Source organism: Harmonia axyridis, chromosome 1 (assembly GCF_914767665.1).
Source record: "Harmonia axyridis chromosome 1, icHarAxyr1.1, whole genome shotgun sequence".
In the NCBI taxonomy this organism is placed as follows: domain Eukaryota; kingdom Metazoa; phylum Arthropoda; class Insecta; order Coleoptera; family Coccinellidae; genus Harmonia; species Harmonia axyridis.
The window spans coordinates 53,901,956-53,926,665 of NC_059501.1; the positions used below are offsets into that span (position 1 = coordinate 53,901,956).

General features: G+C 35.1%; 1 protein-coding gene across 1 annotated transcript in view; it reads right to left on the reverse strand.

Annotated features, from left to right (window-relative positions):
• The window catches only part of LOC123671743 (cysteine sulfinic acid decarboxylase-like), a 38,549-nt gene that overhangs the window by 13,164 nt on the left and 675 nt on the right, over nt 1-24,710 (reverse strand). The window contains exons 2-3 of the mRNA XM_045605765.1: nt 7,420-7,648; nt 5,560-5,779 (exon numbers count right to left, since the gene is read on the reverse strand). Of these exons, the coding sequence (XP_045461721.1) occupies nt 5,560-5,779; nt 7,420-7,648 (449 nt within the window). The remainder of the gene's footprint in view (nt 1-5,559; nt 5,780-7,419; nt 7,649-24,710) is intronic.

Sequence of the window (24,710 nt, forward strand, 5' to 3'; positions counted from 1 at the left end):
GTTCAGATGGTTTAGATATCTCCTCAATTTCACAGAACTCAGTCAGAATATTATTTAGTGAATCTTCTTGATTAACAATCGACTTTGAAGATTCAATTGAATTTTGGGAAAATTGTGCCAATGCTAAGTGAGTAGCGCGAGACATGTGAGCTGACTGTGGGACTTTTCCTGCAATTAGATATCCTAAGTGAGAATTTTGAAGAACAGGTCGACCAGGACCTAATTTGATAATGCCATTCATAATAATTTCAAAATAGATATCTGCACCTAAGAGAATATCAATATTGGAAGGAATATTGAATCTGATATCCGCTAATTTAATGCCATAAGGAATGGGTATAGAACACGAGTTGATATATGACTGTGGTTGTTGGCACGTTATATTTTTAAGAATAGCACAGGAAACCTTGAACTTTCGATGAGGGTATACTAACGAATGAATTGTTAGATCAATCATTCTATTTGACATAGAACAACTTTGTGAGATGCCAGAAATTTGAATAGTTTGATTGTAAGGTTGGAGATGAAGTCTGTTGACCAGATCTTCAGTTATGAAAGATGTTTGACTTGCGGAGTCAGTCAAACAACGAGCAATAACTTGCTTGTTGTGTGAATCATATAATTTGACACAGGCAGTAGCTAAAAGGACTTGATTGTTAGAAGATAGAGATGAAAGACTAGACACGTTTCTACCTGGACTAATATTTTCATTACGAGTTGTAATGGTTGGTTGAGCACAAGTGGACAAATGAGAAACTGCTTGAGATTCATTCTGAATTTGTGATAGATTATTTGATCTGGATACTTCGTTGTTGGATCTTTGACTAGGAACTTCATTGGAATATTGGCGAGTTGAAGTCCTAGTGAAATGGAGCAAACTATGATGCTTTCTATGGCAATTGAAACATGTGTGTTGACTAGAACACGATTGTACACTATGACCCAACATAAGACAATTCAGACAAGCATTCTTTTCTTTCACTAGACTGTGACGATCGTTAGGAGACAAATTCATGAATTTCCTACACGAATATATCTTATGTTCATCCGTATTACACATAAGACATTTGAAAAATTTATTTTTGTTCGTTCTGTTCGACGTGTTAGCATGATAAGAATTAGTATGGGCATATTTAGGGGAAGTTTTGAATTTTGAGTGACCTGTTTGTTCGGTTGAACCTAAATTTTCGAGTACCTTATATTTCTTTTCTAAGAAAGCAATAAATTCTGGGAGCGTTGGAAAATCTGAAGTATTCTTTTCTTCTTCAAATTCTTTTTTCAGAGTGAAATCCAATTTCTGGGTGAAAATTTGTATGAGAATCAAATCCGTTAATTTCTCCGATAAATTATAAGTTTTCAAGGCAGCGATATTTGTCTTGATTTGCGTAATAAAATCTCTTAACGCGTGTTCATTACTTTTCGTCAAGGAGGGAACATTCAATAGTTTACGAATATAAGAGTTGACAATAAGATATGGATTATCATATCTGTCTTTCAAAGTGTTAATAGCTATGTTGAAATTCAAACCTACAACTTCCAAGTTTTCAATAAGTTGTAACGGTTCTTTTGATAATGCTGATTTTAAGTACATCAACCGTTGGATGTCAGACAAATTTTCGTTGTCTGTTATGAGGGCGTTGAATAGTTCGAAGAAACTCGGCCATTGTTTAATATCACCCGAGAAGTTAGGAATCGAAATTTCCGGTAACTTTATGCTAGAATGAGTAGTGGGCTTATTAGATTTTTGACTTGGCGAGTTTTCGAACTGATTCATAGTTCTCGTTGCCATAGATATAACCTTAAAATACTTAGTTTCTACAATATCTCTGTCCTCTTCATATGAGGCAGAGTCAATTAACTCCAACTGAGTTTGAACATGTTCATAGTCTTTGAAGATTTGCTCTAATTGACATTTACGAGCACTACATTCTTCTCTATCTTTATTATTATCTTGGCCGAACCAATTGGCCATTCTAGTTAGTTTACTCTTAAGTATGGTTCTTTGTTTAATCAAATTATCGATATTAGACATTTTGAGCAAAAGAAATAATTAAGGAAATATATAAAATAAATAAGAATTATATATAAAATGAATAAAAATTCTAAAATTAACTTATCACTCTCCAAAACTGCTTGCACTGGAACCAAAATGGATTTTGGACAGGAACGATACGTCGTAGACAGCGACCTCTTGTTGCGAAAGAATTCACCACACTTTGCGCATGCGTTGATTGAGTTAACCTCTAAGTTAACCAATATGTCTGCTTCAGGCACGTGGGTGATACTTCAATTGTGGAAGTTGATAATTTCTTCAGGGATATCTCCAATTTATATACGGCTCCAAGGATCAAATTTATTTCCGGCTCGAAGGATCAAATTATGTAGCTATTAGATGATAACATCCATACATAAATTGGACTGTTAGGTGCTGGGTTGTTGAAGTTCGAAGGACCATGAAATTTTCCACACTATTTATTGAAGTAGGTTTAAATATACAATTACACAATGTACACTTTACAAGATTCGCTTAACTAGTTATCGAAAACTATGAATCAGTTCCACGCACTTATCCAATTACAATTTACCGACTAGGGTACTAATGAAGATGACCGACTGAAGGATCTTTTTTAACCACGTGGCGACTAGGCCAATATTTAACTAACTTGAAATGTGCAAGCTGAACACTGTGTCTCAAGGGACGAGAGCAACGACGAACTATACTAAACTGTACTTGACTTGTACTTACTAGACTGTGTGTAGAATATTACTGAACTGACTTGAACTCGAACTAATTGAAGTGACGGTTCCATTTCTTACCCCCTCTCGACCCTTTTGTCGAACCATCGAAAAGGGTTAAGAACATAGAAGTGCTACAGATAAAACGGCCATAGTTAAATTATCATTATAGCCAGCCGTCATTAAAGGACGACTGCGCGTAGCACACAAATAAAGTGCGCGGAATTATCTATAACTAACTTCAGGGGTAAATCTTTGGACAATGGCGGCGCTGAGTTCTACGAACCTTGATCAAAACTTAACAGTTTTGTTCATTTTACTCCGAAATTTCAAATGAAATGATAGGATTTTCTTGGCAGAAACAGAAGTTCCATCAAATTTGCATGAAAAAACCTGAAGGTCGCGAAGCGATAGCTTCAGGCGTTCTGGAGTTATAGCCGAAAGAAGACACAATTTGGTTTTTCAGTGCATCAGTTGAATAATATCTTTTTTCGGCTACAACTCCAGAACGCCTGAAGCTATCGCTTTGTAATCTTTTGGTTTTTTCATAGAAATTTTATAGGATTTCTGTTTTTGTCAGAACTTAAAGACACAACCTAAGAAAACAACCCCAAAGCCCCTCCAAGAAGAAGAGTTAGAAAAAGTGAAAACGTCGAACTCATTTGAGATACTTGATGAGGATGAGATGAAAATTGACATTGATGAGTCAAATATTACGGAAGAAACGAAGATGGACAAAAAAGAAATGGCAAATAAATTGAACGATACACAAAAAGAAGCAAAATCCAAAAATATCACTGAATATGGGAAAACAACCAAAAATATGAAAAGTGAAAAAATCGCAAAATTCATATTAAAGAATGAAAACAGATGGAATTAAGTAAACAAGGAGATCATGAAAAAACAGATCAAATGTAAAAAAGTTAAACTTAAAGTTAAAGTTAGTTAAAGTTAAGGGGTAGAAATCGAACCCAAGAGCGAGGATGACTACAGGGCACTAAATAAAATACTAAAAGAAGGAGATGAAGAATTTCACACGTTCAGATTGAAAAGTGAAAAAAAATTGAAAGTTGTTCTTCATGGAGTATTATTAGAATCCACCGAGTTAGAAATAAAGAATGACTTGGCTGATCAGGGTTACCCTGTAACAAAAATAACGAAAATGAAAGGAAAGGAAGGACGTACCGTCCCCCTCGTGCTTGTCGAAATTGACAAAGCGTACAAGAGAATATCTACAAAATTGAAAGAATGCAGCGGAATTTCAATTCAAGTGGAAAGTCTGAGGATAAGTTCGGAAGTAAACCAAGTGCTACCGATGACAATTATATGGACATTCACAGAGATTTTGCCATGCAGCCTACAAATGTATGAAGTGCGGAGAATGACACGTGACAGCGGAGTGCCCTAAACCGACCACAACATAGCCGAAATGTGCGAATTGTGAAGGAGACCATCTTTCGACATTTATTATATGTGCCAAAAATCCTAACAACCCTAACATATAGAAACCCAAAGACAAAGATGATCCACTACCTAAAGGAAATGCGTGGACTGAAATAATGGGAATAGAAAAAACATGGATGCCAAAAAGGAAGAAACTAAAAAGGATGAAGTAAAAATCCCAGAAAGCAAAGAGGAATAGCAACCAAAAGAAACGAAAAAATCAATTAAAAACGATTTATTGAATATTTAGTTTTATTTGAACTTATACAGAGAGGGCCATTGAAAACGAAACAGCGGCTCTGTAAGTCGGCAGACCCGATTTATATAAAAACGCTCGGACACGTCAACAACATTTTCGAGGGGGACATCGTTCGCGATGAAATTCACCCGAAATACATTCCATCCCTCGGAGCTGTGACCGCCACCCCTAAATTTTTAAATGGCATCATATGGCAAGTGATACCTCATTTGAAAGGTAGTTTCCTTCTCAATATCAAACAACAAAAATAAATAAATTCTATCCATTCGTTTTTGAGATATAGGAACTTGAAGTTGGGAAATAACTGTTAGGGCGTTTTTAGATAGAATGTTTCCTGGAAGTTGGATTGGAAGAAGAGGCGCTATAGAGTGGCCAGCGAGATCTCCAGATTTAACCCCACTCGACTTTTTCCTGTGGGGTCACTTGAAAAACAAAATCTATGCAACCGAACCAGAATCTCTGGAAGATTTACGACGTAGAATTATTGAAGAATAATTGAATAATTGAATAACGCCGGAAATGCTGCAAAATGTGAGGTCTCATTTTGAACAAAACTTGTACTATTGTATGGAAATGGGTGGTAGACAGTTTGAACATTTAATTCATTGACAATGATAATTATCTTTCAACAGTTGCAATGTTAGATCTTATTTTTATTGATTGAGTGAATAAAAAGTTATATCCCAACTTCAAGTTCCTATATCTCGAAAACGAATCGATAAAATTAATTCATTTTTGTTGATTGATATTGAGAAGGAAACTACCTTTCAAATGAGGTATCACTTGCCATATGATGCCATTTAAAAATTTAGGGGTGGCGGTCACAGCTCCGAGAGATGGAATGTATTTCGGGTGAATTTCATCGCGAACGATGTCCCCCTCGAAAATGTTGTTGACGTGTCTGAGCGTTTTTATATAACTCGGTTCTGCCGACCTACAGAGCCGCTGTTTCGTTTTCAATGGCCCACTCTGTATAAAATTATTAGGTACCCCAATACGTCTATGGAACAATACCCAATACTGTCAATGAAACACGAGATAACTATGTTTTTCTCCTCAGTAATGATTTTTTCAATGTTCGAAGTATATACTGGTGCCATACTCAAGGTTTAATTACTCACCTAGGGTTGCTACTACAGCGAGGAGAGTACAACCTTGATCTTCCATCTCTACTATTTTCTCTTTCAAATTCGAAATTTCCATTTGACCAGTTTCATCGGTTTCCACAAGTACTACATTCTCGTCTCCAATGCCTAAGAATGAGCAGAATTTGCTAATGGAATAATGACACTCTTCTGAGGTGAATATTTTCATAGGTGGAAGATTCGCTGATCCTTTTTTCTAAAAGAAAAATATTGAAACTATTTCAACTGTTCTCAAGGAAGAGAAGTTATTAAAATGAACTCAATATGAAAGAATAAATGAATTACATATTGATTTTTTTTATTTTGTGAATATTTAGTAGTAGTAGTATTAAATTGAAGCATATTCCTAACTAGGTGCTAATTTTGTAACTTAGAACTTGGTAACTTTGAATAATCAAAGGATCTTCAGTTACAAATGAAACTCATCTTCAGGAGAAAGCTTGAGTTAAGGACTACAAATCTTTAATTCACTAGGTGAAAACCCGTAGATTTAGGAATGATCTCATTGTATTTTCATCATTCTTTACCGAGTGCAAGTGTTAGCCAATTATATACTATTTATTAGATCTCATTGAGGATCGCTTGCGTCTTGGGCATTCCCAATTAGGGTGTTGTTGTGAACAGTAGGTTGAAAAAAGTCTGTGGTATTTTTTCTCTTCAGAAGGGCTTGGCCAGTGTAGAAGGAAATTGAGCTATTCGATTACTAAGGATTTTTCTTATGGTACCAATTTAGGAAAGATATTCATTAAGAAGATGATCAATTTAGGAAAGATTTTTATTAAGAAGATGATCTATTTATACTTTTATTATGGCTTTATAATGAGATATAAGAGAATATATTTCGTGAAAATAAAATTGAATACATTAATATTCGTTGAAACTATTTGGTTTTAATTTATTTGATAATAAATTTCCATCAAGCAAGTACCGAAGGCATTAAAAATTTCGTGAAAAAGTTGAGTATTGTAAAAGTACATTGTACTGCCAAAATCGATAATATGCAATTTTCGTATTGTCTATCTATCTTTCATTTCAGGTCAAAAGTAATTGTAACTTGAGTATATAGGTAAGAAGTGTTGGATCCAATCATTTTTTCATGTAGACCCAGGTGTGAATCATTTGAAATGGCCTGAAATATACTCTGCTGGAAATATTTTTTGTTGTTTTTTTTTCGCTGACGTTTCTGGGGAACCACTTATGACTGAGATCTAAGAGCCTTGGAAATCTGAACTCCAGATCGATAGGAATTATTAACCTTGTCATTCCATGTTTGTGCATATTGAGTGAGCATCTTACATATGGAAGAGCTCAAATACTTTGAACCACTTATTTACAATCAACTGCGGAAACCACGCCAAATTAGGTATATCGATGAGACCATCACAGATAATGAAGTCCTCGCAAATTTCATGTTTACGAATCTGGAACATCTCACATTTGTACTGGACTATCTGTTACAACAATCGGATAAGTATTTCGAATGTCATCAACTTTGGATCAGAATTGTAGAACCTAAGAATATTAAATGGATTATAATACAGATAGAGCGACTGATAAACAAGAAACCAAAGCAGTTTCAGAACAGTATAAATACATTTTCCCGGACGAAAATTCGATTTCGGAGACATTCGTAGTCACATATTATTTATTTTCATTCGGTAGACTTGAAAGCATTATAGAAATGTTAGTTGATCTATATCAACAGTGGATTCCAATAGTCCACCAGGCGATTTATTAATGGGTTTCGATGTTTCAAATAGATCATAATAATTTCAAGATTGCTGAGGAAAGCATAACACTCCTACGCTTTGAATATAAAATTTGAGTTTTTCTCACCTTAATACACGGAAATCTATTGAATCTCGCCAAATTTATGGCCATTCCATTTGCTGTCGAACCTCCTGGACAAAATACACCATCGTGCCATAATGGACCGATCATTCTACAAATCTCCTTTATCAGAGCATCTTCCATGAGAGTGAAAACAGGAGCAACCTCATATGTATAAACGCTAGCGTTCAAAGCATCCGTTAGCCATTGTCCAGCAAGTCCATAGGGATCCAAACTGAAGCACGAAATGAAGTTAGGTAATAGTAAAAACGACTGTGCATTAAAAGAGATTTTAATATGTTCTAACCAAATATTACGCTTTCTGTTACTGATGGCATTCATGACAAAAAATCTGATCTCGATGATGCCAAATGCCACATAAGTGTTTCGCACCCCTCTCCCGACCCAACATCCAGTCGGTGATATGTACCTAGATTTCAAAGCGAATGCCGATAAATTAATGGAATATGACCTATTTGTTAGCATTCGGAATATATCACCAACGTTTATTCGTCCCAGGAAGACATAATGAGAAAAAATATGCGAAACCTTTGACGGTATTCTTTTATACTAACTACTAATTTTGCTGTTGAATTTTTCTTTGTTATTTTATTCTGCTTCATGTGACTGTCCCAATTCTCACAATGCCGCTCTTTATGAAATATCGTAGTCGGAGGAGGCTGGAAGACATTTTTTTATTATTTTTTTTTCATAGAATGAATCTCAGTTCAGAATAGATATTGATAGCTCTGTGGGCTTCGGTGGCCTGAGCTTTAGCGCATATTAAACGTACCGATCGAGAAGACGATGAAAAATAACCAGCAAAGTCAATGAATTGATGATAATAGAACACCATCCAAAAAGATGGAATATTACAGAAGTTATTGTGTTCAATGAACCTAGAACAGATAGCAAATTCCCACAAAACTAGAAAAAATAAGCCATCTGTCAGCGATTGAGAAAATACTTGAGAGAGAATCTTTGCAACGATGAAACAAAAACACAAATCGGATTCAGAAGAGATCATTCCACAGAACTACATCTACTGGGGCTTAGTGACTATCTAAATACCGGATTTCACGGCAACCCAGCGAACTAGGACTATTAGGTATTGAGAGATTTTTCGACCGAGTTTGGCACAAAGAACCTTCCTATAAGATGAGAATAGCAGGCTAGTCCACCAAACTCAACAATGTAATAAGAACATGCACTACTCGAGAGATAGAAATTTCTACGTTCTGATAGATCACGTAGTATATGCAGATGTAGTAGATCAATTGAAACAGGAGTGTCCCAATGTTCACTCCTTGGACCTCTTGTCTTCTTTTTGTGATTGATTTGTATTGAGGTGTAAAATATTGCTGGAAGCGAAACCTCGCCTCATCAGATGTACCTATTATGTAAAAATAAAACCAATTATGATTATTATTAATACTTGATCATAGACTTAGGTACAGGGAAAAATAATGTGAAATACGTAGTAGATAAGAAAAACTCATGATCAGACGTTTCCACTCAAAGTAAAAAATGAACCAAAATACGAAAGTGAAAATGACCAAGTCAAGTAAGTTCTACTTACACATGGTTAGGCTATGTTGCCAAAAGCCATATCAAGAAGATCCAAGTAACAGAAAATTAACTCTTAAGAGGGAACGCCATCATGTGGTTGCTTAGTTCAAAAAACAATATTTTGAATTTTTTCATACAAATCACAGATTTTTATGTGGTTTTCTCATAATTGCCTTTAAAAATTCTAACATCAGTACGGACGTTAACTGCACTTGGGAATTTTGTCAGTGCCTTGTTATCTCACGGATATTATATGGCCTGGTTGTTTATTTCCCGTGTCTGACAGCTTTAGATCACCATAATTTCCGAAGAGTGTAGAATACTTGCTGTAGACTCCTCAGAGACCTTAGAAAGTTTGACCAAATTGTTCCTATTTAAGTTCGTACAACGTACAAAGTTTGGTCAGCGCAGGAGCGCCAGAGGGAAATGAATAGGTACCAAAGTTTAACTGATATGCGAGAAACGTATCCCTCTTAAAATTATCAAGGAATATGCCGTAGTTCGCAAGAAACCAATGAACAGAGACATGAAAAACTGAAGAGAAAAGCCTAAAAGAGTTTTGAAAAATAAAGTCAACATACAAATGAAGAGTTGGGTACAACCCTGTTAAATGTGTGATTAGGATACCTATCATGAAAGATGCAGAGATGAACTACTTAAAAACAGTGTTTGAATAAAACTCGATTACAAATATCAAAAGAATAGTCTCTTATTCGGAAGACATAAAAATACACAAAAACCACATGACAGAAATCGTGCTTGAGTTACAAAACAAAAGAGTTGAAAGGTTGATAGGCAAATAGATTCCGAAACCTCAAAACACAGCAGGTTAGGTTTAGTGAGGTAGGTCGTGTTCTTTAAACGCACTACTACTCTTCAATCAATTAGGTAGTTCGTTCACGGGATATCCCCTGCTTTGACCAAAAAAACTTGAGGGAAATATGGTCCGATGATTTCATCTTCAAAACTACAAATTGATTTTATGGAAATTAACTCGCTCTGCTCGCCGAAGGGGCTCCGCCCCTTGGACCCCGTCACTATGCCGGTAGATCCTTCACTGGGTATCCCTCTAGAAAATAAAAGATTTTTTTCGGAAACCTTGTATCGTTAGCTGAGTTCAGACGATTCACTCGGTATACTATGCTGATTCTAGGGTGGAATTCTATATGTTTCTTTTTACTAGAACATACCGTTTGGCCCTTGCTCACATGAAAATATTTGATGCAAATAACTTTCCATGACGACAAATCAAGGGCGGTCCTAGCCTTAAATTTCGAGGGGGTTCGCCGTTATGGGCTTCGAGTATTTCTATGGGACCAAATCCCAGATTATACCGATATCAAGCCTTACCTCTCAAAAATATTCATATTTAGATATTCATATGAATATTTATACAGGGTGAGTCTTTGACTTGTACATATATTTTAACCGAAGATTCTTGAGGTCAAAAGAAACACTTTTTTCATTTACCATTTTTTTCGATTCGGCCCTGTTAAAAAGATATAGCCATTTTAAATTTTCAAAATGAGCTAATTCACCCCTGAAAACCGCAACACTGAAGTTTTCTCAAACATAAGATATACCTTTTGAACCTTGGAAATAAGCTACTTAATTAGAAAAACCATCATAAACTCACGTTTAACATTCCATTTGTTGAACAAAGTAGTGTTTATAATGAAATAATTGAGTTATTCCAATTTCGTTGACGCTAAAGATTAAATATTCTTCTCTTGATTTTCTATTTCATTTTCGATAATTATAACGAATTGAGCTCGCTACCACCCATATTAGCTCTGATATCCATATCCATTCATTCTTTATATTTCATTTATATGATATCGTTGTTTATTTCATTTCGTGAATTGCCATTTAACCTTAAAATCTCAAATAAATAATATTTATCTGTGAAAGTTCTATACACACAGACTATAGTAATCTGTGGTTTTAAGTTTGAATTTCAAATTTCGAGTGATGTCAAATATAAACACAGCAATTCGGTTCGAATAATCTATGTTCTAACCTAAAATTTTCATTTACAGTTTACACTGTTATTGTTATAAGATATTTGTTATAAGATATTTGTTATTATGTTACCATGAAATGAAAATCATGGAAGATTTGAAGAAACCCAACAGAATATTGAAGTTCCGTACATATTTTCAAGAAATATGAAAACAACTTCCAAAATAAATAAATGTGTGGATACAAAATAAATCACTGTGCATTCTGATAGAAAACAATTCCTTTATGAAATGAAGCATTTGATTTGTTCCAACTATCTAATAAAAATATTGAAATGCATCAATATTTTTGAAGCCATCAGTATGAAAATATGGAAATATGTAAAATATTCTGGCTCTGTAATCAATGGAAAATGTTAGACTCCACTTGTAATCAAATTTGTTCTTAATGTGGACATTATAGCCAACTTCACAACTAAATTCATCTTGATTTTGGCATTGAAAATAAATGAGAAGTTTTCAATATAAATATCAATAGAATATCCTGTTTCTTTCAAAACCTAATTTGTTTTCACATTAAAACAATTATGGCCCTTTTGGAAGTATGTCAATGAATCATATGCTCTTAGGATGAATTTATGGAATAGCAAAAGAATAAAAGTATTCAATCTCAATCACATGAAAATTTGTCTAGTATGTACCTAGTGGTATGTTTCAATGTGAGTTTGAATGATCCGAAGAAGAATACAGTATTGTTCGATAGCAGCAGTCTTTAGTGAGATATTGATTGTTGTCATTATAATGGGACTATTTTGTGAAAACTCTTTTAAACATGGGCTTTATGAATAATCTGGACTTTTCAAAAAGAATGTTGATTTTAGTGAAGTATCTTCTTATTATCAGAGCTGTGCCAAAGCTCAGTAATTTGTAATTAAATAGAGGAGTTGAGGTGAGCTTATTGAAATAACTTCATTTTCAAATGAAGTTGGCTATTACTTCAATTCTGAAAACTGAGACATGACATCATAGTAAATATTCATTTCTGTGTTTTTTTTCCACAACAGAACAGGGTTGCATTCAGCCAAAGTACCCAATTTTTTGAATTTCTCAGATAATTTTTTTTTTTTAAGATCAAGTTATTCGAAAACGGCGCTTTGTACGAGAAAATATGAGGAATACTTTTATTTTTCAAATTAGCCAAATATTCTTCAATGAACGTTCAAATTACTTTTAAGAGTCGGTTTCTTCGAATTTCTGGTATTTTTATGGGATATAATGTTCATAATTGAGAAACAGAAGAATGTGTATGGGATCTTGTGTTTGGAGAAGATGTATCACATAAAAAAAAGGCTTTATTTCAAAAATCATTTCCTTCGATAGAACATTTCACGAGATATAGCCGAAAATCACATTTTTTTAACGATTTTCAACAGCCTGTATCTTTTTAACCGGGCCGAATCGGAAAAAATGTTAAAAGAAAAAAGTGTTTCTTTTGACCTCAGGAATCTTGGGTTAAAATATATGTACAACTCAAAGACTCACCCTGTATAAGGCGTTCAACTTTGCGTCCGCCGTTTTGCAATAGATGGCTGTAACGGTAAGTGGTAGTAGAAATAAATATATCGTAGATGTCATACAATAAGTTTAGGTATTTGTGAACATAACGCCATTGACATGTTAGCCGATTTGTGTCTGCATCTTAAAGTTATTCACGATTAACCATGTTAGCTTACGAGCCATATTCTCGTCATTTGCGGAAGTTTCAATTTTCTACTAAAATATGAAAAAATCCGCGGCTGAGGTTCATCGAATGCTTTCAAATACCTATAGTGAGAACGATATTGGTGGAAGAACGTACCAACGATATTGTTTATGTCTAGGTTTAGTTATTTTCTGGTACATCTGTAAAATGGCTTGTTCCGTTTGATTAAATAAATTAAGAAATAGATGAGTGGTTTCAACGCTTCAAGAATGGTGATTTTGATGTCGATGACCAGCATCGCGGTGGAAGAGAGAAGTTTTTTGAAGATGCAGAATTGGAGGCAATAATTGATCAAGACTCATGTCAAACGCAACAATAATTGTAGGATCAATAGGAGTGACACTAAAAGCCATTTCAAAACGCCTGAATGTCATAGGAATGACACAGAAACAAGGAAATTGGATGCGGTACGAGTTGAAGCCGCGAGGTGTTCGAACGACGTTTATTTACTTGTGAACAGCTGCTTGCAAGACAAAGACGGAAGGGGTTTCTGCATCGGATTGGGACTGGAGGCGAAAAATGGGTTCATTACGATAATCCCAAGCGCATAAAATTATGAGGATATCCTGACAATGCTTCCACATCGACGGCCAAACCGAATATTCACGGTTCTAAGGTCATGCTCAGTATTTGGTGGGACCATTATTATTATTATTATATTACCAGCTCGGCGTAGTGTATTATGACTGAAAGAATCACAGGCGATCTTTATCGAACGCAATTAATGCGTTTGTACCGAGCATTGAAAAACAAACCGTCGCAATACAACGAGAAAGAAGATGAATTGATTTTACTGCATGACAATGTTCGACCCCATGTTGCGAAAGTAGTCAAGATATACTTGGAAACGATAAAATGGGAATTCCTATCCCACAACCCTACCCGACGTATTCTCCAGACGTTGCTCCCACGGACTATCACTTGTTTCAATTAATAGCACACGGCCTGGCTGACCAACACTTCCGATCTTATGAAGAAGTAAAAACTTGAATCGATTCGTGGATCGCTTCAAAAGATGACCAGTTTTTTCAATTCGTACGCTGTCCGAAAGATGGGAGAAAGTAGTGACCAGCGATGGGCAATACTTTGAATTATAAATGTATAACCAGTTTTTTACAATAAAGCCTCGAATTTCGCAAAAAAAAGTTGTACCCTTATGTATTTGTTGTATTATAATAGCATTATTTACTAATCAGGGTTTCAACCATTCGGGTAGAAATTTAAAAAAAATTGGATTGTTTAATATGAAAAAAAGAAGACAATTGGCAACTACATCACAAAAACTAATTTGGTCTTTAAAACTTTGAACCCTTTGAAAACCTTGTAATCACAGCGTCCTCGTCAACATCAATGTCCCTATAAATGTTCAGGACGACAAAATACTCCATAAAAATGGAAGCAAACTACTAAATATGTCGTTTTCCACTGAATCTTATTATTATCCTCTATGATAGAAAAACTTTATTCAAATCAACAGAATTTTCTCACACCAAAATATCACAGCGATATATATCGATATTTTACTCTTACATATTTCGATACATTTCGATAGTGTCAGAAAATATCGATACAATATATAGATATCGATAGTTTTCTGACCTTTGCCCATCCCTAGTGTGGATTTGCCGAACGCAGTCATAACCATAAACAAAGATTTCTCTATGACATAATTGTCAGTCAAACGCATGTCTTAAAATTTTGTTCAAATATAAATCGTATATTGTATTCTTTAATAATGAATAAAAAATAACCGATATCAACCAAATTCTCAGATCTCATTTTTCCAGAAATGGCAATTTCTTTCTTTGAAGAATTTGGGAGAAATGAATAATCAAAATGTGAGCGTCAGTCTTTCAAGAAAGTTATTCATGCTTATAGGTTTGTAAAAAATTTCTAGAGAATATTGAGTAATAATATAATCCCAACATAAGATTTTAAATTAGCACATTTCTTCTTTATAGAGACATGTATGATGCATAAGTCCAAATTTAATTGATGATTGGGTGGGAAAAATTGACAAAAAAAGTTTATGTTTGTTAGTTAAGTTGTAATCCTTTTTATGGTCCTTTTTTTTGTTTATTTAATAGTTACAATAAACAATTATTAGCATATTTTTCTCTGAATTTCAACTTTGAAAGAAAATTTGTCGTTTTATGTCTTGCCGATGAAAATATTGATATTCTTGTAAGTCAATTCAAAATGAATAATAGATATATTTTAAGGGCTATCATACCATTGGATATTTACTTGTGAGCCCTAAAATGAAGTTACATTCATTCCATTGACTCATTAATAGAAATACTACCTGAAATAAAGAAATTGCATTCAATGTTTATTTTCAGTTTTGACAAATATTGAATTTACATAATCGTTCGATAAGATCCATGAAAAGACCTACAGTGAGATTTTGTTTTAGGAATATTCAGTATAGCTGTAATAAACAAACTGAAAAGAGGCAGAATGAATAATAGATCTACCTTTCGGATACCCATATCTGAGAAATCAGGTTATAAGAAGTCCCTCATTTCCAAGGTTTATCAATACATTTTTCAGTTGAGCAGCAAATTATTCTTCTATTCCATATTTTGTGAAGAAATACAATATAATTGCAACAATTCGAAGGACCTATTGGAAATTCCTGACGAACTAAGGAGTTTTTTAGTATCTGAAGATTGTATTGATGCTATGTTATAGAACGAGACTTGTGGCTCTGGGTTTTACTCAGAAGTGAATTAAACAGGGCAATTTATGTCCTATATAGTAAATAAAATTTTGATAGATATAAGTTTCAAAAGATCAACAATATTGATCATAGTATTTACATAAATCAAAAAATAACTGGCTTACTATTGTTGCATTGTACGTGGATGACTTTTTTGTTTTAACTAATGTTATTTCTGATAGAAAATTTTATGAAAAAGAAATTAGGGGAAGCTAAAAAATGATTAGGGATGAATATTACTAGAAATTATGGAAAAGGTAGTAAAGCTATCGATTATATTCTTCAAATATGTATTGCAATAATTCAACATGTCTGATTGTGAACATGTGAAAACTAAATTGAATTTTGATTCAACAAAAAAGAGTTGTAATGATGAACCATATAAGAAATTAATAGGTTTATTAACATCTTTAGCAGTATTAACTAGTCCTGATATAGCATACTCTGTTAATTTCTTGAGTCAATTTAATAATTATCTCATTGTTGAACACTGGAAAAGTGCAAAACTCATTTCAAGATACAAAGATCATTGTTCAAATTTTACTTCAGTCAAAAGGAACTGAGTATTTGAAATCGGTACTAAAATTGTATCGGTCAATACTATTGACCCATATTAGTGGGTTCGATGAAATGGCCATATAGCACCTATTCCTATAACGATTAAAAGATTGGAAACTTTAGTGAACAAATAGGTAGGTATCTACATTATACAAATTTGATCATTCATGAAATGGAAATTTTCAATAAATAGTTGCTTTTTAAAGTATTTTATACCTTCATTGAATTGCTGGAAAATTGATACCAATTTCGAAAGTGACTGCCATGTTAAAATTCTTCATATACTGAATGATCCTTCAAAATTTATTTCTGTCGTAACATTTTGACTAGTATTTCAACTGATATATTCCATACGTTATTGAAATCAATATCTTCAAAGTACTATTCAAAAGACTTATAATGGAATTTAGAAGAATATGTCTTTCTCAATTTCATAGTCATATATGATGTATAAGTCCAAATTTAATTAATTCACATCTAAAGTGAATGTTATTTTTAGAAATATTCAGTATAGCTATAATAAACGAACTAAAAAGAGACATAATGAATAGACTTGCCTTTCAAATACCCATGGCCTATGTTACCTCATAAGCAATTACCTATAATATCTTATCTTGGTGAAACCTTTTTGAGAAATCAGGTTATAAGTTTGAGAGTCTCTAATTTCCAAAGTTTATTAATACATGTTTCAGTTGAGCGGAAAATAATATAACAGGGTATATATAGTTGAAATTATTAGTATGAAAGATTTGACTTATTCATTATAAATTCAACAGCACTGCACTCAAATTCTTCAAAAACGTAGTGGACACTTATATTTTTGCACTCCTCTGTCGTAAAAGTGTATATTTTAGATATTCAAAAACACATGGAAACTTTTGACTATTATCTGACTAACTTGGCTCTTTTTTTCCAGTAATAAAGCCAATTGTGAATTATCTATAAGGAGTTTTTCTATCTGTTTAATACTGTTTCATAGTAGCATAACTTTGACTCCAATCCAAGACTGAATTGATGAATGAAGCTTCTGTTCTCTTTGGTAGTTTCATCTTCTGTCGCAATAAATTCAAATTCTCACGAAAGGGAATGTAGTTTTATAGTTTGTGGAAAATAAACGAAAAATTCCTGAATTAAAGTAACATTCAACCAATTAATTCCAAATAATACAAACCCTTCAAACGAACCTGAGTTGAGGAAAATGCATTCGATGATGATATCAATGTTCATTTGCAAATTTTGACAAATATCTATCGAATTTTCGATTTGCCGAAGACTTTGCATTTTATCTGTCGGCATTTATTTAAATATTGAATAACAATTTTGGAAACTGCAAACTTTTTCAAGAACTTTCATATATCGAAATGGAATATTTATTATTAACATGACACTGACAGCCAAATTGTCCACAGATACCACAGAAATATGGGACTTGAAATGTCAAAATGATCCGAAACACCCCGTATACTCGAAAACCGCGGGGAGAATCGAAGGTTTGGGATTTTTCCCGGGATCTCCAGACGATTTTGAGGGGGGTCTTATTCTTGTCATTTTTGCTCTAGATGGTCCCGTTTGGGCTGTGATTTTACGTTTAGAGTTTGACGTATATGTGCAAGCGGTTTTATATATACTTAGATTTTCCTAGTCAGAAATCACATTTCAACCCTCTCAGAGCCTGAAAGAAAAATTATACGATCAAATGATATCGCAATTCTCCACAAAATATTTCATCAGCTGATTATCAGTATTCATTTGAGCATTCCCTAATTTGAAAAATTTAATTGACAATTTTCTGCAAAGTATACGCGACTCGAAAATTTATTGCCCTCATACATAACTTAGGTCTTCGAAAATTGGAAATTCATGAGATCCAGATTCATAATAAGGAGGAGCTTTTTCATCTCGAATATTTTCCGCTCCTGAAATGTTCCGAAGGGAGGAAAATATTTATTAAGAATGCAAATAAACTGAATTAATTTTCAATTTCACAGCAGGGATGATAGGGTATCTAATTTTTCTCATTCAGGTCGAAATATTGATTACGTGACCTTTATTTTTTGTGGCATCCTAATTTTCTGCAGCATTTGGAACTGACCCAGATTGGATATCTATTTGAATAATAGAGAATATTTTCCCAAGAAGACTAAGTATTTCAATATTGAAGATGTGATTCGATAAATTATTTTATTCAGAGACAATTGATTTTTTCCAAATTTGATTTTTATGATTGGATCTCGGGTCTCCTGAGTCCTGATGTCCAATATGTTGGAGATCGAGACTCAGGGTACACTGATAGTGTACTAAATTTACGGCAGTAAATCCAACCTTCCAACGTATTGGAGGTATGAACTAAAGAGTTTCGTGCGCAGCGGTTGAGATGTTATGTTGTAGTGCTTTGTTATTTGTTTGTAAAGAATGTGTTTATGATGGCTGCTTTTCGTCGTGAAACAATTGACTATAAGTATTGATATATCTTATTTTATATGTGAACCTTGTTTTATTCATCGCATATATGTTCTAAGAATATATCCAAAAAAAAATTATTTCATTGCAACAGCTATCGAACACACAATGTCAATTATTGTACCTTGTCCATTCAGTTGGACAGTAAGACGTAATCCAACTTTCTTTGCTAAACGATACTTTCTCTTTCAGCGATTTTAGGGACGCAAAAACGTCTTAACTTTGGGGTGGGCGATGATAAAATAGGGCAACTTTTCGATGCCGACTGCTATGACCTGGAATTAGATGATTTTTGTGAAGATGAGTATGATTCTTTTTTAGAATGGGTAGTTAACTTCAAATCGATATAATGAAATCTAATATTTAGTACTCCTTTCTGCTTCTTTTTTTTTTTTTTTGTTTTAGGATCCAATTGGAAATTATAGAGTAGTCAACCGAAATGAGAGGATAAAGGAAATTTTGTTTTGGTTGAAGAGGAAGTCCTTCAATATAAATTATGTCAGCTTATTCTGTAAACGTTTACACAAACCAGTCACTACACCGATACGGGGAGACAGAGTTTTTGCTGAGGTTTTTATCTGTTCTCTTGTATCATACGTTGAAATGTATGATGCCCCGTTACATTTCCTCTGCTAATACTGAGATTCATCGACACATATGCTTGATTGTTTGAAATTAATATTTTGTATTGCTCTTTCTCAAAAGAATATATATATATATATATATATTTTTTTTTTTTTTTTTTTTTTTTTTTTTTTTTTTTTTTTTTTTTTTTTTTTTTTTACCTTCACACGCAATGTGGATCAGTCAGATGACCCGGGCATCGCTGCCAAGAGCCATCCCATCTGTTAATGAGGGAAAAGTACTTGCCGTATTATGTTGACCGTTCCCAAAATTACGGCCTTCTGCATCCATGCAATGGTGTTATGGGGGAGATCCATCTCAAGTAGATGTTTTACTGTTTTTCGGTGCACCAACCCGTTACAGCTAATAATCAGTGGCTTTACTTTTACGTTATTCAGTTGGTAGGTGCTCTTCATCTGTCTTGATAAGGCTTCGTATTTCGTTATTTTTTCGCCATAAGCCTTTGAGAGATTCTGGTCAAGCGGCACTGAAAAATCGATGATGGTTGCCGACTTCTTGCGTTTCTCCCAAACGACCATGTCAGGTCTGTTGCTCTCAACGCCCGGGTCTGTACGCACTGTCAAGTCCCAGTACACCTTGACATTATCATTTTCCAAGACAGATTTCGGCTCATATAAATGGTGCGGGGTAAAACCCTGTAGTAATCGTTCTTTGAGACAAAGGAGCTGATGTACAACTTTCCCCATATTGTTGTGCCGACTTAAGTACTTAGTGCCGGCTATACTAGAACATCCTGAAGAAAGGTGTTGCACTGATTCCTCGGCATTATTGCAGAGTCTGCATTTTGTTGTTTCCGTGTCTATCTTCATTATGTGTCTTGCATAGACTCTCGTCGGGACAACCTGATCTTGTATTGCCATCAACGTGCCTTCAGTCTGAGGGTAGAGATAGCCCTGAGTAAGGTAAATATTTGTGCTCGGTAAGTCGACATCTATTTGGTGTAAGCTGGAGTAAAATCGTCCATGGAGGGGTTTGGTACGCCAGTTATCCTTCCATTTCTCTACCATGTTTTCTCTTTCAGGCTCCTGCTCGTTGTTTAACCCTGGAGTTGCGGTGGAATATCGCTGAGCTGCCACCCACTGGTGCACAGGTAAGTTCTTGTTGACAAAATATGTTTTTAACTTTTCTTCCTCTTTCAGGTAACCGTCCTCCAAGCTGATCAGACCCCGCCCTGCATCTCTGCGTGGTATGTAGAGCCTTTCAATAGCGGAGTTTGGATGTAGTAAGCCAAACTGCGTCAAAGTGGTTCTGATCTTTCTGTCGAGCCTTTCTAGATCCGTCCGTGACCAGGTAAGAATTCCAGCCGTGTAGGTGAAAGCTGGTATTGCCCAAATGTTCAGTGCAGTTATTTTGTTTTTAGCTGTTAACTGTGTGTTCAGTATTGTTCTTACTCTTTTTATCAGTTCTTTTTCGACTTCTTCCTTATTTTCTCGCTGCCTAATCTCATACGTTTGTTGAACTCCTAGATATTTATACCTTTGTTCTGCCCCTAAGTTGGCCAATGCTTGTCCGTCTGTCAAGAGAATACTTTCGACCCTTTCCAGCTTCCCTCTTTTCACACTGACTGTCGCACACTTGTTCAGACCAAACCTCATACCTATATCTTCACTAAACTTTCGTACCAACTCGAGCTCCCCTTCCAGTTGTTGTCGACCTCTAGCATATAGTTTGAGATCATCAATATAAAACAGGTGTGTTAATTTTTTTTCTGCGTCTAAGGAGTATCCATACGATGATCTATTTAACATACTGCTGAGAGGGTTCATGGCCAGACAGAACCATAAAGGGCTAAAGCTGTCACCTTGGAATATACCCCTCTTGATCATTATCGCGGGCGATTTGTTCAGCTCCGAACTACCCTCGAGTCTTAGTGAAGTCCGCCAGGTCGACATAAGGAATTGGAAAAATGAAATTATCTTCGGGTCCACCTTATATATTCTCAGGATTTCAAGAAGCCAAGAGTGGGGAACAGAGTCAAATGCCTTTTGGTAATCTATCCAGGCCATTGAGATGTTTTTTTGTTTTCTTTTTGCCTGTTTAGTGATTAAGTTGTCAATTATCAATAGTTCCTTACTGCCTTTACCGCTCTTTTCACATCCATTCTGTTCCCACGCCATGAGGTTATTGGTTTTCAGGTGGATCCGGATTTTCTGGCCAATTGTTGAAGTGATGATCTTATACGCTGATGGAAGACAGGTTATCGGTCTATAACTGTCAGGTATCGTTGGGTCTCCTTTTTTAGGTATCATATAGGTAACTCCATGGGTAAAGTGTTTGGGAATGCTATTTGGGTTCTCCAGTGCTTCATTGATGAGTCGAGCCAGTGCTGTGTGGGTGGACGGCAGTGATTTCCACCAATAATTATGTACACTGTCTATTCCAGCCGCCGTCCAATTTTTCATTCTCTTAATCGTCGCAGTGACTTCATCCTCCGTAACAATGATGGAAGGCATTTCGGCTAGATTATAGTGTTCTTTTTTCTCCCCTTCTATCCAATTGGCTTTGCTGTTGTGACTCTTTTCCTCTGACCATATCTTTGACCAATGGCGTACAAATTTTTCGGGTTCATAGCGCGGAGATAGCAGATTTGCTTGGTGGTTTTGCTGTTTTTGTAGATCTCTAAAGAAACTCTTCTGGTTGCTAGTGAATTGATTGTTTTGGCGATAGCGTTGCGTTCTTTTGTGATATCGTCTTAATCTACTACCTAGTGTAGATATTTTTTGTTTGAGGGTTTCTAGGTGAGTCGTCACTTTATCTTTATATTGAGGATCACTTTCATACATGTTCAATTTTTTAGTGTAGTTCTGCACTTTCTTTTTCACTTTTTTGCTTGCCTCTTTTTCTCGTAGGTAGGCGTGGAAGGCACCGATCTCTTTACGTAGGATATTTATCTTTTGTTCTAATCTCTCTTCCCATGGGGGCTTGTGCTGTTGAGGCTTCTTCTGGGATTTTGATACTGAATCTGAGCTTTGCAGGTTGTTTGCCATCATTGCTGCACAGTATACTCTATGGCATAATTCTTCAAAATTTTCGGAATTATTCAGTATTTCTTTTAGGGCATTATTAATGGCAACCATAATTGTTCTGGTATCCTTGCTTTGTCTCAGTTTGGGGATTCTTGGTCTATCCTCCATCATCATCCCCTCCCACTTCTGACTCTCCCCCTGAAATAACTCTCGGATCTCAAGCATAGCCTCATCTGGTTCCATCTCCACTGTCGTCAGTTGGTCGTCTGAATCGTTTGATTGATTGATGTTTCCTTGCCAAGTATTGGTGCTCTGTCGATGGATGCTTCTCCTAATGTCATCAATCCTCCTTCGTGGTGAATTACTTGTTGCATCTCCTTTAATCGTTTCGAGCTCATCCGGAGAGAGCAATTTGCGAGTCTTAATGTTTTTGATTTGAGCTATCAGGTGTTTTCCTGTGAATCTTTTATCAGGATAAATTGATTCCCATTTCTCTGCCAGGTTTGCGGCGTACTTTTTTGTTTTGGTTTCTCCCTCAGTAACTAGATAATAAGCGTTCATTAGACTTTGGTTCATTTCCCTGGTCCAACGCTGCCTCCTATGTTCCAAGGTTCGGGCGGGATCACCCACTTCTGACTGATCCAAGCCTTCACCCAGAGTATTCCTGAACAAGCTTCGTGGCCTTGTGGTGCCAGTTCGCAGAGGAGTGCCACTCGCCTCACTCGCTTCTGCTAGAGACTGTAACGATCTTCCCCCAGGTGCAGTCTCTACACCGGGGGCGGGTTCCGAGGCCTTCATTTGTGAATCGAAAGCATTTCTATCACAGTGTGAGGGGTGCTAACCCTCAAACTGGTTGACTCAGGTACGCGGGGACGTCACTCCCCGATAGCTTGCACTACCCTGCGTATATATATATATATATATATATATATATATATATATATATATATATATATATATATATATTTTGACGTTGAGGAAGATGTACAGGCATCAAACAACTCCCCTGATGACCATTTGAATGAAGAAGATTCTGATGAAAAGCCAATTAAGTTAAATGTAATCGCTACTTCAATGACCAGGGATAGATTTCTCTTGATTAGGAATGATTTGAAAGTTGTCATCGATAATTTCGTCACACCGGCACCGCAAGAAAAATCTTTTGACCGCTTTTACAAGATTCACCCTCTATAACTAATCGTATTCGTAAGGGGTGTTTGATGTTACCGATAGTCCCTATCGACGAAAAGACAATGGCAAGGTTCAGAAATGTCATTGAGGGCAGATGGTAAAATTTCAATGGTACATTAATATTGGTACGATATGAAAAGTGTTCTGCTTGCTTCTACAGCCTTACGAGTAGAACCTCAAGACGAATGGAAGAGCTGGTTTAAAAAAGAAATCAAATTCATAGTAATTCCAAGACCGAATACTGTCTGCAAATACAATTCCTGTATAGGGGTAATCGACCTGATTGACAGAATAATAAGTTATTATCGTATAAGTACAAGAACAAAAAAATGGACTGTTGTGACTATATTCTTCATTTGATAGACTTGGGAGTAGCTAACTCGTGAATATCGTACAGAAACGATAGAAAAAAAAATAGGTAAGAGATCTGCAGAGATTTTTAAATTATTCGGTTTCGAAATTTTTTATGCGAATTATTTATTCGAAATTGCTAATATGGAAAGTGCTACCGAAAATAGATTACCATCAATGGTAACCAGAAGCAATCTCTCCATGTCTGATTTACGAACTTCCACTTTATCTGCCACAAAAGAGAAGAATCTACATCTACCAATTGTAGCGAGTGATTTGAAAAACGCTGTGAGATGTAAAAATCCAGGTAGTAAATTACAAACCCAATTTTATTGTGAAGAACGAACCTTATTGTTGTGCTTGACAGGCAATAATAACTGCTTCAGAAATTTTCATTTACGGTATAACCTATACGGAAATCGACCTGATGTCCATCTCATTGAACATATTTTTTTGTACTTCCCTTTAAATAAAATTTTCCAGAAATATCAGTGACGATTTTAGTGTTGAAAAAAACCAAATTCAATCTGTTGTCGTGATTCAGAAGATAGAGATTTAAGAGGTATACGTCATTCAGAAATTCATTCAGTTGTCTGGATGTTACAGAATAGCAAGCAAGTGTTCTTCCAGTATCGATTTGTTGATGACATAATAATTGCTTGCCTTTCTGGATTATAACGAAAATTTAATTAATTTCTGAATAATTACATCAATGATATTCACCCAAACATAAAATTCAAATTGGAAAATGGAATAAATAACCACATAACATTTTTGGGCCTTTCATTATCGCACTTGAATCAAAAACGGTATTACATTTTTAGAACGATAATGAAGGCATTCCATCAGATTCAAACCACCTATATTCACACAAAATTTCAGCATTTCGATCAATAATTCACAAAGTTTTCCACTTTCTCATTATCCAAAGTAAACCGCGGAACTGAAATAGAAACTATAGAACAAGCTGTAAAAACTGTGTTCAAATATGCAATTATAGAGAATTCGGTTGAACAGAAATAGTCATAAATTAAGAAGAAGAAAACAAAAAAACTTCGGTTATATAACAGAAATAGTAGCTGATAGTTTTTTCAAATGAATCCTAAAAATTG